Source organism: Erigeron canadensis, chromosome 5 (assembly GCF_010389155.1).
Source record: "Erigeron canadensis isolate Cc75 chromosome 5, C_canadensis_v1, whole genome shotgun sequence".
In the NCBI taxonomy this organism is placed as follows: Eukaryota; Viridiplantae; Streptophyta; class Magnoliopsida; order Asterales; family Asteraceae; genus Erigeron; species Erigeron canadensis.
The window spans coordinates 1,756,934-1,775,126 of record NC_057765.1 but is presented as its reverse complement, the minus strand read 5'-3'; the positions used below and the strand labels follow the sequence as shown (position 1 = coordinate 1,775,126).

The following is an 18,193-nucleotide window of genomic DNA, read 5'->3' as shown; positions in this document are numbered from 1 at the left end:
AATGAAATATTACAATGATATTTTGATATTGATTTTCAACTAGTCAAAGTTCAAGCCAGAAGTAGTAATATGACATTATACAAACCAAACCCGATAAGTTGTTTTAGGCTTAGATTTACTAGCATACCTATCACGACTAATTAAGCTAGAAGCCGTTCCAAAAAAAAAACTAATTAAGCTAAAAGGCTACTGTAAATGAACTATAGATGATTATTAACTAACCATCTAAAAGATGGGAGAATGCCGATTCGAGTATTGAACTGAGAACGATCTAGGCAAGATATCGACCTCATTTCTCCATTCCGACCCTTGATCAAAATTTTGGTCGTAGTCGTGCTCATCATAAGAAACTTGAACACGCTTTGTTGGCAATCTCTTTAGAAATTTATTTTTCTCTCTTCTAAACTTTTTTAATATAACTTTCCATACTGACTTTCTAGACACTGCGCTTGGCTCATGAGTTGTGGAGCCAAGCCGTTGATGAACACGGTCAGGTTTGACCGTTGCGCTACGCCACATCTTAACATCCATGGTTAAAACTTGAAGTTGGTGCACTTAATTTCTTGAGGTCTTGACTAAGGTTTTTTATTTTTGTGAGATTAGAGTGTTTTTTTTTTTTTTTTAACTTTTCAGGAAGAAAAGGAGCTACACAGGGTTCAGGAATTTGTATATATAATATACAAATACACACTTGTATGTGTATAATGGTTATATGAAGAAGATAACAAGATTAAGGTCAAGAAAGTCGGGCAAGATTAGTTTGTTAATTAATATAATAAGGCCATGTGATTAACTGTATATGGTGTATACAATATCTGAAATATTCATTAATTGCATAGATTAATTTTTCTCTTGAGATTGGTAATACCCTAATTGGAAGACAAATAAGAATTAACTATAAAATCAAATCTTAACATATTTTATTTATATTAAAAAAAAACATATTTTATTTCTTTCTTTCTGTTAAACTCTTTCAGTTTTCGAATTGTGTTATTATTTATAGAGCAATAAAGAAAGCATCATTACAAGTTATCTTACACACATCTACACAAATTTAATTACACTTTGTCTATCATAAAACTGAACTTTACAACTTATTATGAGATATCAAGTTACCTCACATTATGCTATACATGTTATTACAAAATCTCATACTTCATCTACTAGTTAATTATATTTGATGTAAAGCGTACATCATGATTTAAAAGTCTATTTATTTTAATTTAAAGAGCAATATAAAGCTTAAGTTAAGGTGGCAATCTTTGTCTTCATTTATTTGGTAGTTCTATGTTGTCATAAAAGTCTCAACTTTGTGTGGATTTCATTAATATGAGAATAAGTTAGGTATATAAACAAACACATAAAATATGTTATATGTATATCATATTTGCATATATTATATTCGAAAAGTGCAATTGTTAGCTAAAAGTATGGTGGATATATAATTTTGTTTGAATATCATCAAAGCGACATAACATATAAACATCTATTAGTAAATTAGTAGCCTATATTATCTTTCAATGGATATATAATCGAATGAAACTCAATGAATAAAAGAAAAAAAAAACAACTCAAATGAACTAATCATCAAAATGATGATAAAATGTCAAATTGTCATTGACTATATCGAATAGAGAAAGATCGAGATAAGAGATCATGCTAATTCATCCATTTATCGCCTTGATCAAATTACTTTGTGCATAGTCGTATTCGTCATAATTTCACTAGAAGTAGACCCGTGCTATGCACGCGTTTATGTGTGTTTTCGGGATAAAGATGAGAAACTTGAACGTGCTTAGAAAGATAATCTCGTTATAAACTTTTTGATCTTATGTTTCAACTTTCTATGCCAACTTTGAAAACTCATACGGTTTGTGTAATGGAGTCAAGTCTGTCTGTCTTGTACACTTACTTAAGTGTTGATTGAGGTATTTGGTTTTTTTGAGAATTCTAATATCATCTACTGTTAATCTATGCATATTTACTAAATTTCTTAAAAGAAAAATGGTACACTTCAAAACAAATGCTCATGAACAAAATACAAACTGATATATTACCATGAGGTAAGAGAATGAAAAAAAAAAACGATAACATTAATTGGAAATATTCGCAAGTGTAGCATTAGCTAGGCAGGTCATAGGTGTAATGGTCAAAATGGTGAATATACCAAAGATTGAAGTCAATAATATCAGGCTTGTACAATCAGCAAAGATTGTTTTATCTTGATTTGCTTTAAGTCATACTTTCAAAATTAAAAAAAGTTGACAAACCATCAGGAAAAACGCATATAACTTTTTGAAATGTGAAAACCATTTCATCAATAGTAATAATAATCTCTTCCAACTTTTTTATAATTTTCATTTTGTCATACAAACAGTTACACACCTTAAAGTTTCAAAAATATGATAAAATAAAAAACCGACTTTTTTTAAGTCATGTAACAACATCACACAATTTACCAGCAGCTTAGACAATAAGTTTACAGACAATATACCATCAAGACACGCCACCAAACTCGATTGAGGTAGGGGTGCCACACAAAAGAAGAAAAAAAAAAGACGCTCATTTCTGTTCTTCAAAAAGGACGTTGTATAAATTATGTATCTCCTTTTTTGCGATAAGAATTGTTGATTTACAATTTTCAACATTTCTGATGGCCATTTTTGAGCAGGGCGACAGCAGACAGGATGAGTATATGACTTCAAACTGAGCAGGTTTTGTATAGTATGCTCCAGAGTATATGATATACCCTTTCATAAGGGAATATGGTAGTTTGTATGATAGCCAACGATCGCCCTGCAAGCAAAAAAAAGACAAAGATGTAAGGTGAAAGAGCAAGAATCACATTCGTATACACAAATTAACGTTTTTCAGACACCATATACTGCAAATTCTAATCCATACACAATATACTTTGAGTAGGAGCTTGTACGTCATTCTGAAACTATATCGATTACTAGAACTATTTGCAACGGAAGTATGAGTGAAAAGTCTTAAAAATAAGGCAAGAAATTAATCAGAGTTTTAACTTGCTTGAAACGTTTTTAATACAGCTGGTATGATATGCGATTTCTTTTAATCACAAAATCACGATCAATTTATCCAAACATTAAATACTGATCCAATTATAAAAAATCAGGATTGTAACACATATACAAAGTCTTAACTAAAGGTGACAAGGTATGCATACGTACCGATAAATACTTGTGAATTTCAAGATACAGTTCTGCCATAACATATGGTTGCTATGTACAAATTCTTTGACCATTTTTCCTGTTAATTTACAAATCCATAATATAGTCAATCAGGCAATCAAGATACTTTTAGCAAAACCAACATCTGATAACTAACTTAGCAAGTTAGCAGAAATGTGAAGCACAAATTGATGCACATTTAGTTGCGGCAGGGTATGAAAAATAATGATGTAACACAGCGTCGGTGTTGTCAAGCAAAATGCTAAACTTTCGTTATTCTTATGCATCAGCCTGTTACTAGTTAATAAAGATCCTAATTACGTATAACGGGAAATATTACCTTTACATGGGTGCCAGGAAAAGCAGAAGTCCGGAGAGTTTCTTGAGTGACATCTTGTAATCTCCTCTTCGATGTACTCAGTATGAAAGCAGCTTGATCTTCGGTTGCTGCAGCCGCTGTGATCCGGTAGCCGTTTTCCCATCTTCTATGAATCCCTTCGCTAGGATACAGAAAATCAAGTTCCACCACCTATAAAATACATGTCAGGTACACAAACTCCATTCACAACGTACTATATATTTGGGGACTTTTCATGTTAAGATTACCCAGTTGGCCACTTCCGTAGTTCCAGAAAATCAAGAGACATTTCAATGTTCTAAAGTTATTATTATGACTTAATCAACTTTGAAGTTTAGCATAACAGCAGTTAACATTTCAAACCAGTCAATACGAGCCAAGTCTGACTAATGCCCTTTTTATCCAAGACTTATAGCCAGGTATATAAGCAATAATAAACTAAAACAATATTGCTTTAAGAAATTATAAGGCCTAATGCATTTTGAACACACTTAGAATTTCTTATTTGAAATTTAAATTTGGTTTACTTAAAACCATCCCCGCAATTGCACGGTACAATTCTAGTCACATTAAAAACAGATGCCCCTTGACAAGATTCAATTTGAGGTCCACAAACTCGCTTACTTTACATTTAAAGGGTAGTAGCTCAAACATTAGCAGTCATACATTTATATAAACTACATATAAAAGTTGAAAAATACCTGATTAGTATAACTTGCATCACGAGACATCACGATGCCCCACCTATTACCTGCAGTGGTCATTGAGGTGACCAGAAAGCCTTCCTTCCATTTCTTGTTGATCCACTTGAATGGAAATATGTCACTTACTTTGTATGACTGTTGCGTATATGTTGTCCCTATAGAGAAGCAAATACAAGAAACCATCAACTCATCCAGATACCAGGGTGATTTTCTAACTTCAAATTAATAAACTCCTAGCTAAACTTTAATTCTAAACATATTACAAAATAAGCAGAGCTTACCCTTGGACATTACAACCAAGGCACTTCCATTTGATGCTCCCGCCAGTGATGTAATATAATAGTTCTTCTCCCACTGTTCCATTATCCACTCCTAAGATAGATGTAGAAAGGAAATGAATACAACTGTGTATCATAAAGGTAAAACATTTCAACCAAATTGGGTTACGCTTTTCTAACATGTCAAATAGACAGAATATTAAAAAAAAAAAAAAACTATAAAGGTCAAAGAGGTGGGCCAAAAGTGTGTTTTGATGAAACATAAGACATCATAACATTTTATTAGAAGAAAAAAGGGGATATTATTAAGTATAAAAATGTCATCTTTGTAATCATATATGACCGGTTATTCATTAAAAAAAAAAGAGAGAGAGAGAATATCGTGGAGAAAATGTATTTTATGTCAACCCGGCCACTCCAAAACTCCCCTTTTGGACCCATTATCCAACCCAACCAACCCATTTCTGGCATATTGTATCTTGAAAAGCACATGTAGGGTTGCAAAACTCAGTCGATTCCTCGAGGAGAAGTGATGACTCGGTGCCCAGCCGAGAGCACTTTCCTCACTCGATCGGAAAAAATTAGGTCTACAGGCAAGGTCTGAGGAATCCGGCAAATCGGGTCAGCTCGGACCGAACTTTTTTGAAAAAACAAATTCCAATAAAACCCTTTTGGGGGTGGGGCGCTCTCCCATTACACGAAACCGTACCTTTTCTTTTCCTTTCTACTTTCCAGCCTATTACAACCTCACTTCCAAAGATTCATCGTCATCACAGAAAACAGTACCTTTTCTAAGTATTATATGTTTGAAATTTGAAGTATTATGTTTATGCTTGTAAACAATCATGTATAAGATTAAAGTTTCTAGTCTATTACTAAGTTTGTATTACATATAAATTTCAAAAATACTATTAACTAATATAATATATATAAATATCTTGCACTGGTTACTCCCCAAGTAGCCAATAACTCTTACCTCGGCCCTCCGCCAAAGGGAGTCCGAGTTGCAAGTTCCCTCACCATGAGCACATGACGGAAGACATGTGACATAAGGATTACCTTGCGTAGAAATACAGGGGAAATCTCGTAAACTTGTGAAGTGAACCCTGTTCCAGCATCCATGACCACCGCCCATAGATTCTGGGCAGAGGCTACACAACTAACAAAGAGACCATCGGTTTTCCCTTTTTCCACATGCTGATGAAGTCGTGCATCCATCACATTGTAGTAGTACCTAGAATTTAAAACTTAAAACTGAGTAAAACAAGGATAAATTTATAGGAAAAATTCAAGTTAACAAAAAAAATAAGTATTTGAAATGTTCTAATATTTTTATCTGAATAAGACTACATCAAACAAGTAGTAGTTAACTAAGATTATCCCTAATAATGATTGTAAATACTATCTCACAGTACTACTAAATATACCATAGCCAAAAATTACATACCATAAAATACAGTTTGTTAGCCACATAAAGTTCGGTAATTTATGATTTTTTGTGAAAGGCAAAGGCTACCCAAGGAATAGAAGCTGGCAGGGATTGAGCCATAGACATCCTTTGAGCATATACTAAGATAAAGCATCTGTTACCCTTACGGAACGCACACAATAGGGATACTTAAGGTCAAGCCTCGTTTAAGGCAATATACCCTTTGGCAAGACATAACAACATAATTTAATGTTAATCAGACTATGCTAAAGCAGGGTACCAACATAGCTAACTTGACCATTATATTGTGATAAGATAATGCAGATATCATTATAGTTCAATAAACTCTTAGGTACTATTTTGAATTACAACTTCAGATGGAGATTGGCCTATATTCCGTTGCTATTGTATACAATCAACCCTGTATTTCATTATTGATATTTTGATAGTAAATATAATAGAAAAACTTAACCTACAAAGTATTTAGAAAAAAAATGTGAGGTCATTATACCTTTGCTTCATTGGTGGTCTTGAAGAATAAACGGAAATCCACTGATTAGCCGGAGTGCCTAGCCTGATTTTCTTTCTAGGCTGAGCGTCTTCTAAATCAGTAACCAACCTTCCCCTCTTTTGTCCCACCTATGGAACACAAAAACAACTGACATTACCTCAAAATCCTGCTAAGATTAAAATGATCGATTACAGAAGATTAGCAGTGGAATAATGAGCGGGGCATGTACCGAGTCAAAGCAGGTTTATGTAAATAGGTAAAAATTCAGTATGGTTCATATTGAGTTGACCTAAAACGCTTTTTATCCAAAGTTCTTTTTTTAACGGATAATTGGGGTGTCGAATATCATTACAAGAACTAAAATTTTAAATAAAAAACATTAAGAGTTTTTGTACATTATAAAACCTTTAACATGGCAAAGCCATTTGACCAGTTAAGAGATAACTAGGTCGAAACTGCCAACTGTACTAAATTACGTTGGAATAGCCTCCGGTACTAAAATACGATCCAATGATGCAAGACATACCTTTAAGGCGCCATCTATTTTAAGTGGGCGCAAAGATGCACTAGAAACAAGGCAGTTTTCAAACAATGCAATAAGCTTCGAGTAATTAGGTTCTTCATCAAATTTCATGTTGGTCACTACTTCAAGAAATTGTTTGAAGGGTGGAGGACAAAAATAACAAAGAAGATCAGGAGAAGTTGCCATCTTCTTTTTACAAACAAGAAACCCTTTGTTTTCACCCTGCCACAAAAAAAATTGTCACAAAATAATACCCAAAAATAATGTATTCCATGATTTTCGAAATATAATTTATTAGGTATTGGGATATGCAATATAAAAGTAATTATGTAATACTGTACAGGTGCACATCTGCTAAGTTGATAAACAATTTCAAAATGCAAAAACCCGGACACCTCTACAACTTGGTAACAACAAACACTTATTCCAAACCAATGTTTTAAAAGCCCGGTCAACCCGGACGGTTGATTTAAGTTAACCTGGAACCGGTTGAATGACCGGTTCAATAACGCCCAGTTTTTGGGTTTGGCCCGTTTTCAAAGACCACTCCTGGTTTCCAGTTGAACCGGTTTGACCCAGAACTATTTCAAACCGGTTTTCCCCCTTCTTTTAAAAAGAATAAAAAAGCCTTATTTTTATACCAACCTTTAGTGTAATTATATATTTACTCATGTAAATGATATTTGTATTTGATTATGTAGTTTGTGTAATTCTTCAAAATATTGTTTTGAAGTTTATAGTAGTTTGTGTATTTCATTATGTAGTTTGTGTAATTTGTATACATGTAATTTGTATACACATTAAACTCTTAGTAATTGTTATTGTTTTTTAGTTGATTGTTACTGTTTGACGTGTAATTAGGTGGTTGTTTATATATAGCCTTGTTTTATAGCTTACATTTCATTTTGATCCACACTTGCACCACTTGTATAGGTTTATTTGGAAAAGGTAAAATGAATATAAAATTAGATCGATTGAACCAGGACCAGTGGCTTGACCAGTTTAACTAAAAATCCTGGTTTTAAACATTGTTTCAAACTAATTGAGTGGGCCGTTTTCAACATGAAAACATGTATAAGTAGACGACAGGACAGAATGAAACTCACAATAAAACCTTGCCATGGAAGTTTTCCTTTAAGGAGAAAGATTAATGTATAAGCCAATGATTCAAGGTCATCTCTTCTGCTTCCAGTCCTCCCTAAATGGGCATGTACACTTGCGTAGCGAACTGTCCCCCTATTGAAGTAATTGCAACATTTCTTTTAGCAAAATAACCATAAAAGAATGTAAGCAAATATAAATACTATATATATACCATATAAGAAGTCTTGACTCATTTTTAATACCAAAAGCACAAGTATTGCAACATTTCTTTTAGCAAAATAACCATAAAAGAATGTAAGCAAATATAAATACTATATATATATATATACCATATAAGAAGTCTTGGCTCATTTTAATAGTTACTTACCAAAAGCACAAGTATTTATATTTGAACAGTTGCATTTTCTTAAATATTAGAACTAATATAAGAAGCATATAGCCATCAAGTGAGTTACGGGTCATATTGAAAAAGAAAATCTTTGCCAATGGCACCGAAACTACTTGTCTTACTGATAATTGCAAGGTTTTCGTATTTAGTAGTTGATCCTTCTAAATGCTGGACATTTAGCAAAAAAATTAAATTGATTCATCAATTGAAGTCATTAATGATATTCGTCAATGCAATTACAAGAAAATTGATAATAATATAAATGCCAAAAATAGTTAGTAGCTACTGGAAATTTTATCGAAGACAAATGGAAATTACCTGAAAACATCAGGCTTTTGGTCATACTCAACATGATCACCTGAGGACGTATCCCTCCATTTTGAAGCTGAAATGAAAGTGAGTGTATTGTACCCCTTAAAAGCCTTATTTTCATCCAAAAAGCAAAAATCTTAATAGAGTAATAGATATATATACCTAAACCAAGATCAACCAAATACAACTTTTTCTCGTTGGATGTCCCGGGTTGACCAAGTAAAAAATTTTCCGGCTTCACATCTCCATGCACAAAACTGAGAAAGAATAACAAGCCGTCAGATACTCTATACTTATGAAACAAATTTACCTCGGATGACAATGAGTAGGATGGGCAGATTGCGTTCAAGCCTGGGAAGGTCTCATTGACATGAACCATTCTTTGTGAACTTCAGGTAATAATGGTTGTGTCTGATGCGACTACAAAACCTACCGTTTTCAGTAATGATTTAATATTTTGTTGAACACGCCTTTAGTAGGTTCTTGCATTCAATATAAGTTTGAGCGACTTTAGGCCCATATGACCATTACAAGCATTTGGCATACTTCTGTTTGAACTACTTCCTATTATTTTACTTGTTTACTCCACTAAAAAAAACAACATAATACAGATCAGCTTATTTAAGTAAATATGGCTTGGATGTACCCTTTTAAGTGAAGTTGCTCTAGTATCGATAGAGACTCCACGGCTATGCAAGCAACCATTTCTTCAGAGAGGCTGCCAAAAGCGAGAAAATATAATTTTACACACACTTCATCTATAAAATTTGTATACAAAACGGTAACCTTTCTACCTCTGGTTGCTAGAGTTCCAAACATCCCACAAACTCGGGCCTAACTTGTCCATAACCTAAAGCACATATACGAATGTTTTAGATGTTTTAGACAGCGTGGAAAAAAAAAAGAAGAGACAAGAAAAAAGGTGGAGAACTCACAAGAATATAATAATCTCCTTGGCGTCCTTTGTAATGGACCATTGGAAGTCCATAACAACCATTGAGAGTACTTCACAAGAACAAAAATACATCACAAGAAAACTAAATTAGTAATTAACTTGATTTAAGAAGTGTAAAACAAAAACTAGAAGTTAAAGAATTGACGGATTGGGCAGGATGGATGACATCTCAAGACAGGTTCGGTCTGAAACAGATCATTTATACTACCAGCCAAAACAGTTCAGGTGGACGCACACACTGTCCAATTTTTTTTAGAAAAACTCTAGAAATAATTGACGTTTTATTATGATCAAAAAACAAAATTATTAATAATAATGATCAGATTCTTCGAATAAAGCTATAGAAAGTTGTGTTGATTGATAGTAAGCGTCACGCAGACCATAGGACCTATAGTCTTTCAACTAAAGTTCTAAAGTTGACCAATTTAAAGTAGAACACAATCACACAGCACAGACTGATCAATTACACGTAAACTGCCACCCTCTAACAGAAGTAAATACTTACCTATAAACTTGCCACTCATAAGGAGGACCATAATTACATCCCTTTCCATTCCGATGCTCCAACTTCAAAGCAACCTATACCGATGTCCAACACTCAATAAATTTAGTTCAGTTAAAAAACATAACTAAAATGAAAACTAAAAAAATGAATGCGTATTTTGCAATTCATGTATGAAAAAAGCTAGTATGTACCTCAAGAGCATCAACCCCTGAGTTCCCTGAACCACCTGTGACCCTTCTACCTACATACACTTGACCAAAGCCTCCTTTACCTAACTTTCTCTCTAACTTGTACGCAGGGGAATTCCCAACCTGCACCTGATAGAGTATGCAAAACCATAACGGTTAATAAAGACAAATAAACAAATAGTAGATACCCTGGCTTGATGAAAAGATACTAGATGTAGCAACTACAAGTTTTCATCCAGTTCACTTGAAAACGGATCAATTTAGTTTATTTCAAATGGAGAATTAAATAATTTGTTAAAAATTTAAACGTGTCACAATTGAGCAAGATGAATGTCACCCAAACTGTTATTTGAATGCTTACAGCTCTTAAATTGATTTACAAGAACAAATTATTGATTAGTAAATACTGGTTTGCAAAATAACACCTATCACTTTAATCAGTCATTGAAGGATGAACAAATTTCTGTTAAAAGGTCAACCCAAACCGATACATATGATATTACAAGTTTAGAGCTAAAGCCATTTAGAGAAGTTAAATACCCGCCGGTTATGGCACCTCTAATAAATGCTTTCTATCCTTCTAATATTTGGAGTATTTTATTTGTTTTTCCCAGCTTTGTTTAACATATCAAGTGTCTAATTCAAAGTACTCCACAAAATACATTTATGAAGAGCAAGCAGATATGTAAACATTTTTATGAAAGAGATCTTTTCCACTGAAAGCATTAAAAAAAGACCTAATGTGTTCCAACGAGATCAATTAAGAATCAAATAAAAATAGAAATAGAGATAATACTCTTTCGGGAACGGGGCTCGTGCTTCCTTCCTCCTCGGCATGGGCAGCCAAAACTTCTGCAGCTTTACCCACAACCAATTGATCACGAAGTGCCACATCCAAATTCAATTGGGGCCCACGTCCACCAAATATCTCAGCCTTCTTATCTTGATCTATTGCTCTACCTCCTCGACCTCTGCCTGCTGCTCTCGGCATTGGAACCGGTGCTTTTGGGGCTTGAGCTTTGCCTCTGCGAGTCCCACGACGAGGAGTAGGAGCTACAACAACATCATCATTATCAACGTTTATGACTTTTTTAGCTTGACGAACTCCACGTCTCAAATCCGGCATCTTCTTCCATGCACAAACAAATATGCCCGGACCTCAGAAAGCTTCAAACAACATATCTACATAGCGGACATTCACATCAAGCAACTTTTTAAGTAATTGAATCAAGGTATGTATAAACGTAGGTGTATGCGTGTGGGTTAACACAACACATACTTATTTCTTTTTCCTTCTTTGAATTCAATTTGTATATCTTTTACGCTATACTCTTTAACAAGGAATGCACATCTAAACATCTTTATGACAGATTATAGCACAACACAACTACGAGCTTTAAAGTCTATTTGGCGTTGCTCAGAGAAAATGTCCTTTTGCTAATGCCTGTAAAAGAATCACACATTCCCAATTCCAATAGTTATAATGAATAGGGTTTATCAAGTTTACATCATTCACCTTCATTCTACAGTTCATCGAAACTTGTAGCACGATATAAAAATCTTAAATTAAATGACTCCGTACAAAAACTTTTTCATATTTTGGAAGTGCATTAAAGCTGATTATTTCGATTGAAATATATGTGACTTTACCAAGTATTCCCTAAATAAAAGCTGCTGACCATCTATTTATCTCGTTCTAACCTTTCATACTCATTTTAAAAATGCACATCCAAATACAGTGTGTTCTATGTACTAAGAACTAACTTTGCATTAAATACCATTCATTTATCTAATTTATGCTTCTTCTAACTATTCTTGATCCGCTGCTAAATGTTGACCTTTTATCGCATTTAAAATAAATAGCATTATGTTGCTTCTAATGTTTAGAAGCAATGATACGATCCAATGCAATGCTCATATCAAATCCGTTAACCTTCATAGTTTTGTGCATCCATATAAGAACATATCATACAAGTATCGTCTACAACTTAATTCTTTTTTTCTTCCATAAAACCCTACGAAACAAAGTGTCTCAAGCTCATGAACATAAATGAATAATGATAGTGAATCAAAGACAAGGATATGCTAACTACAACCATTACATGTAACCAACATCCGTAACAATATCACACTCGAAACATTTACCAAATCCTTTGATCTTACAACATTTTGCACACGTCATGCTCTATAACCATACCCCTTAAAAACATATATCACACAATATATCGTCAAAAAATTTTGACTTTTTGCCTTCCATAAACCTGACAATCTAATGCTAAAAACTAGAGTCTCGAGCTCTTGAACAACAAATGAATAATGACAACGAATCAAATAAACGGATATGCTAACTACAACAGTTACACATAAACTCTTAAAGTAAACTTTCTATAGGCAACACAAATCCTAAAAATCTATATGCTAATCACAATTGTTTCACATATAAAATATAAAGTAAATCAAATAACAAAAACTCATGCCTTTATATATATTTTATTGATCAAAAAAAAATCATAAAAACAATAACTGATCATCAATCTGAACACATCTCTATTTCAATTTCTCATATTAATCAAAGAAACAACTTACAGTTAACTTCATCATCATCAAAAAAAAAAAAAAAAGACTGCTTTATTATATAATATTACAAAAAAAGAATACATAGATATAAAACAATAAGGATCGCCCAAGAAACACAGATATATAATAACAAAAAGATGATCAAAAGCATAAACCATCAATGCACATAAACAGAGTAAAATCAAAAAAAGATTATACCTTTGGATAAAATAATTGAAAATATGATGTGGGTATATAATAAAATTATAAAGAAATCTGAAAAGACTCGAACTTTAAATAAAAAAAAATGGAATTTTGATCAATGGAAAATATGGGAGTTGGGTTGGTTTGTATATATATATTTATTTCTATATCTATCTATAGGTATATATATGTGTGTGAAATGAAATGAATGAATATGAATGAATGGATGGATGAGTAAAGATGAGAAAAACAAACGATGACGGTGGTGGGTGTATATGTGTATGTGTGAGATTATATATATATACTACCTAGTAATAATAGTAACGTTCTATTACAACTATCTGTATCTATCTATATCTATAATCTATCTACATTCTAGCACTTTTTGTAAGTTTGGTTTTGTCTGGGCTCATTCGGGATTTGAAACATTGTGCACAAAATGGGCTCCCAATATTTCATCCCTAGCATGTATTTTGGTATATAAGTTTATGTAACACATTTGGGTTTCAATTTGGTATATAGATTTTGAGTGATTGTTTAACTTGATTCGAACCAACTGAAATGGAAAATATTGTTTGATATTTTGGGATAATTGTAGACGGAAATGATAATTTTTTTTCTTTCTCGACTTGTTTAAAATCTCATTAATCTAACAAGCACATTACATGAATCGGTTCAGAAATAAATAAAGTTTGAATTGGAATCAAAATAGTTAGATCTATAAACCACATCGACATGATCATGAAGCTTAATAAACGTGTCATGTTTAGGTTGGTTTGTTTAAGTATAAAGTTATGGAAGGGTTAATCTTGTATATTAAATGAGTTATGGTTAGAAGAGTACTTGCTGGCAATTCTCTTACGATGATAGAGATAACTCTAAGCCACCAAGTACTTTTAGGTGTATGTTTTTGTTCTCCTCTTAAATTAAGATAAAGGTGAGTATTACATGAATATATTGGTTTGTATTAAAATAATTAGAAAACTCCATCAAAAACAAGAAAGATCAAATTTTTTTTATTTTTATGCAACCAAACCTTTAAGGGAAAGGTTGTAGTATCAATTTTTAGCTTTTGGAATCAATTTTCAACCAATGAAATAGTGACACGTGGCCTTACTAAAATTTACCAAAGTAAACCAATTGTGTGTGTGTGTGAGTTTGTGGCCGTGTGGGTGGGGGCTGGGAGGGGGGAATCAAGTTTTACCAAAACTTGCCAATAAAGGGACAAAACACACACACACACACACACAAGTAACTTTGCATGCTCTTAACGGTCATGTGCTTCCACTCAACTAGGTCGATTATCGGGAAACCAAAGAACCGAAAGTTACCAATGAAGAAACCGATAATAACTAACCGATTACATCCTTCACCCTCACAAAATTCAGGCTAACTTGTAGGTAAATAAATATGAGAGACACAATTATTACCATTAGCTTCAAACAAATTACAATCATACAAATTGTATGTAAATCATTCTTTGATTTATCAACAACGGAGTATATTTTTAACTTAAAACAATAGCATAATTCGAGTTTAACCAATAACCAACTTATAACCAAAATAACAAATTTAATGAAACCATACAAGAATATCTTCAACTTAATGACCAAATCACATAACTATTGATTCAATTTTGGACAATCAAATATTTAAATAACATATTTGGATGGTCATATATATATGTATATATATATCTGGTCTACTCGTACAAATTTAACATATACAAGTTTCTGATATCTATATGTAATGTAACAGTGGTGAAAATCACATAAGCATCGTCAAGGCTTTACTATCACACAAAAAGTGTTAAATCTATACAAAATACAATGACTAACATGACAAACAAATTTTAAGCATTTGGGCTTCTCAAAATTCTCCCAAATGCACAAGCTTCTGGCATGCAGGTTCTAAGATGGGGGATGTGCAACTAGAAATTTGGCCCAAATGCACATGTGAGCCCTATTTGTCCATTTTTAGGTAAAAATCATTTGTTAGAAGTTGACTTTGGTTATGGGTTCGTTTGGTACCGAACTAGTTCAATAATGGACAATGGTATAGCACGTGAATGGACTAATTGAATGGCCTTACTCGAATCCAACCCAACATCATAAACAAACTAACGAGCCATGTTCAGCTCGTCGCTAGTCTATTCTTAAGACGTTCTAAAAAAAACACTTGTGAGCTATGTAACATGTTGCTCCAGGAGACGTAGTTGAGTTGGTTAAAACTTAAAATGTTGAGTAATTTTGTTCTTTCCGTAAATGAGGTCAGGTGTTCAATCCTTGTCGTCGACACCATTTCATAGCCTAACTGCTCAGTTAGCTTGATTTACTTCTCACGAGTTGTCTAACATGGGCTGGTAAAAGTAAATTGAAATAAACTTTTTATTCTTTCTATATATTGTGCAAGGTGGAAAGATATCTCATTGGAACAACTACAATAGTTTTCTAAAACATTTTTGTGTTAATCACAAGATATTGTCGAACACCTAGAAGAACTAAGAAGCCGAACTGCAGAAAAAGAATTACTTGAGCACTACAATATAATCTCATTTTTGTCCATCAAATTTGATACTATATTGGTCGAAGACCAAAATTTAAATATAAACAATAAATTCATAACTCGGATGAGCAAAGTTATGAGAATCGTGAAATACTATTTATATTTTATTTATTTGAGAAAGGCATAAAGAAGCTTAAATATTGTTGCAAGAGTGGTCGTTATTGTATTGTACAAGTAGACAAAGACTATACACGGTACAGTTTTCTAGTATCATTGTTTTCCTCAATATAGCATCCTATGAACATCTTTTTTTTCTCCCAAAGAAGTTTACATATCATGAGTTATGTAGGTTCATTATATGCTGCTTAGACTATCTTCAATGATATATTCTTAATTGTGGATATTTTTTTTTTCATTGCCATTAAAGTTTGTTTAAAATTAAAGATTTTATAATGTATGTCCAAAGTTAATAATATGTCTTTAACCAATACTTTTTTTTGTATATATAGATGTAAGAATATGTATATATGTTTGTATAGTTGTATGTAAAATTATTAAATTTTAATAATGTGTAAGGATTTTATGTATTTGTAAGGATATGATGTGACAGCTGAAAGAAGTCATAGGAGATAGCCTTATGACATTTTCCATGTCAATGGGGGATACCACGTCGCCACCACACATTTTTTGTCCTCGAATGCCACTGGTTCTTGACGTTTCAGCATTGGGGTCCTAGCATTTTGGACCGTGTTTTAGTGCAAACTGTAGAGAATTTGATGTGTGATGCGTTTTTAGTTATTTTTATTTCTTTATTCTAATGCCATATTGTTAAAATAATATATTTTATAAAAGTCATTGTTTTCACGCCATGCAATTTAACTATTGATCATTTCATCTTTACAACAAATTTTTAGGTCTATTTATTTTTTTATTATATTTTTTTTAGATATATTGTTTTTCATGTTATGAAAGTATTATTTTTTTTTTTTATCTCTCTAGATATAGAGATGGATGTATCGATAGAGTTGAACTTATAAAAAACCTCGTAAACATAATTATATAGATCAATAAAAATTGTATAATACTCCGTAGTTGTTAATATCTACATGAATAAAGGGGACAAGGTTAAGAGCTTTGGGATAACAGAATAAAGATAGGCGTGGCTTGGGTTAATGAGCCAAACTGGTAAACGCACGGTTGCTGTTTCTCTTCTGGAAGTGTCCATCGGTATCAAGCTAAAGTGCAAAACCAAAGTTTTCGATTCTTTAACATAAAAGAAAGAAAAAGAAATACTAGCAAAATTACCTTTTTAAATTGCGTTCTTTATATATCCGTAGTGACAATGTAATACGTTTTGTTTTATTAAAAAAAAAAAGCCAACACCTTTTATTAGTCTTGGCATGAAAATGTTCCAAGTGTCCAACTTTTCATTATTTTTTCTTTTTGAGAGGTTTTAAACCCAGTTTAAACCCGGTATGTAGTAAAAGTTCTCAATACGTCCAAATTAGTCATTAAACAATTGTTAGTTTGATGTAGGCATATATTAATTTTGTCCTATCGCACATCAAATCCTCACGAAAATACAATTTGTCCCGTTCGTTATCAAAATGAAATGGTTAATATACCTTTAGAAATAAGTTGGTATTTTTTTTTCTATTAAGAATCTGTATTATTTTTTTACATGAATTGAATATAATAAAGATGGTCTAAACTATATTGTCTTAACCGGGTCTACGCTAGAGAGTTTTTCACCTTTAGAGAAAAATCTCTTGATAAACTGACCGACAAAATATTAAGAGAACACTTTGTATTTAAACACTTGAACAGTTGAACTTGAACCCGAATCCTTTCAAATTCAAACCCTTGTTTACAAAGATTTTTGTAAACTATTAGTTCCATGAATCATCTAGCGTTGGCTCAACAACTATAGCATAACATAGCACACTACCATGCTACATACTATAATCACATTGAAACTAAGCCCATCTTATAACTTTTACATTATAAATTAACATTCAAAATAATTAAAATTTTAAGATTAAGAAATCTTTGGATATTAGATTTTTTTATAATCATTTTTTTTTTTTTTTTGATATAATACATTTAAGAAAAAAAATTTATTAAATAACTATACTCGTATTTCACATATCTAATATTAAAATAAATAATTAAACAACTTTTTTCTTTAGAAATCATTTTTTTTAAATTGTATTAAAGATCAAATATATATGCTTTGATTAGGACCATTATATACTTCAAACTCACTATATAAAATATAACTAGTTTTTTTTTTTTTTTAACTAAAGTACTAAACAACACTAGTTAAGCTAATTTTGTGGTTAGTTTTTAACAAAAATAATACTAATATCAAAATTAACTATTTTTTTAACAATGATTTAATAGTTAGTAATTACAATTTGAGACACCACAATTATATTCAATTAGACAGTATACGGATCTTTAATCACGCATGTCTGGA

The 18,193-nt window shown here is 32.2% G+C and overlaps 1 protein-coding gene across 1 annotated transcript; it reads right to left on the bottom strand.

Moving 5' to 3' along the window:
- Positions 1-2,312: 2,312 nt before the first annotated feature.
- On the bottom strand, positions 2,313-13,421 carry LOC122599155 (casein kinase 1-like protein HD16). The gene is made up of 18 exons (XM_043771610.1): positions 13,225-13,421; positions 11,246-11,631; positions 10,453-10,578; positions 10,262-10,335; positions 9,737-9,806; positions 9,596-9,651; positions 9,448-9,519; positions 8,964-9,058; positions 8,808-8,874; positions 8,104-8,233; positions 7,001-7,219; positions 6,475-6,602; positions 5,594-5,768; positions 4,538-4,628; positions 4,254-4,411; positions 3,535-3,723; positions 3,195-3,273; positions 2,313-2,796 (listed from the first exon to the last, which is right to left on the bottom strand). Exons 2-17 carry the CDS (start codon positions 11,573-11,575, stop codon positions 3,214-3,216), a joined length of 2,040 nt encoding a protein of 679 aa, XP_043627545.1. The 5' UTR covers positions 11,576-11,631; positions 13,225-13,421; the 3' UTR covers positions 2,313-2,796; positions 3,195-3,213.
- Positions 13,422-18,193: the final 4,772 nt, after the last annotated feature.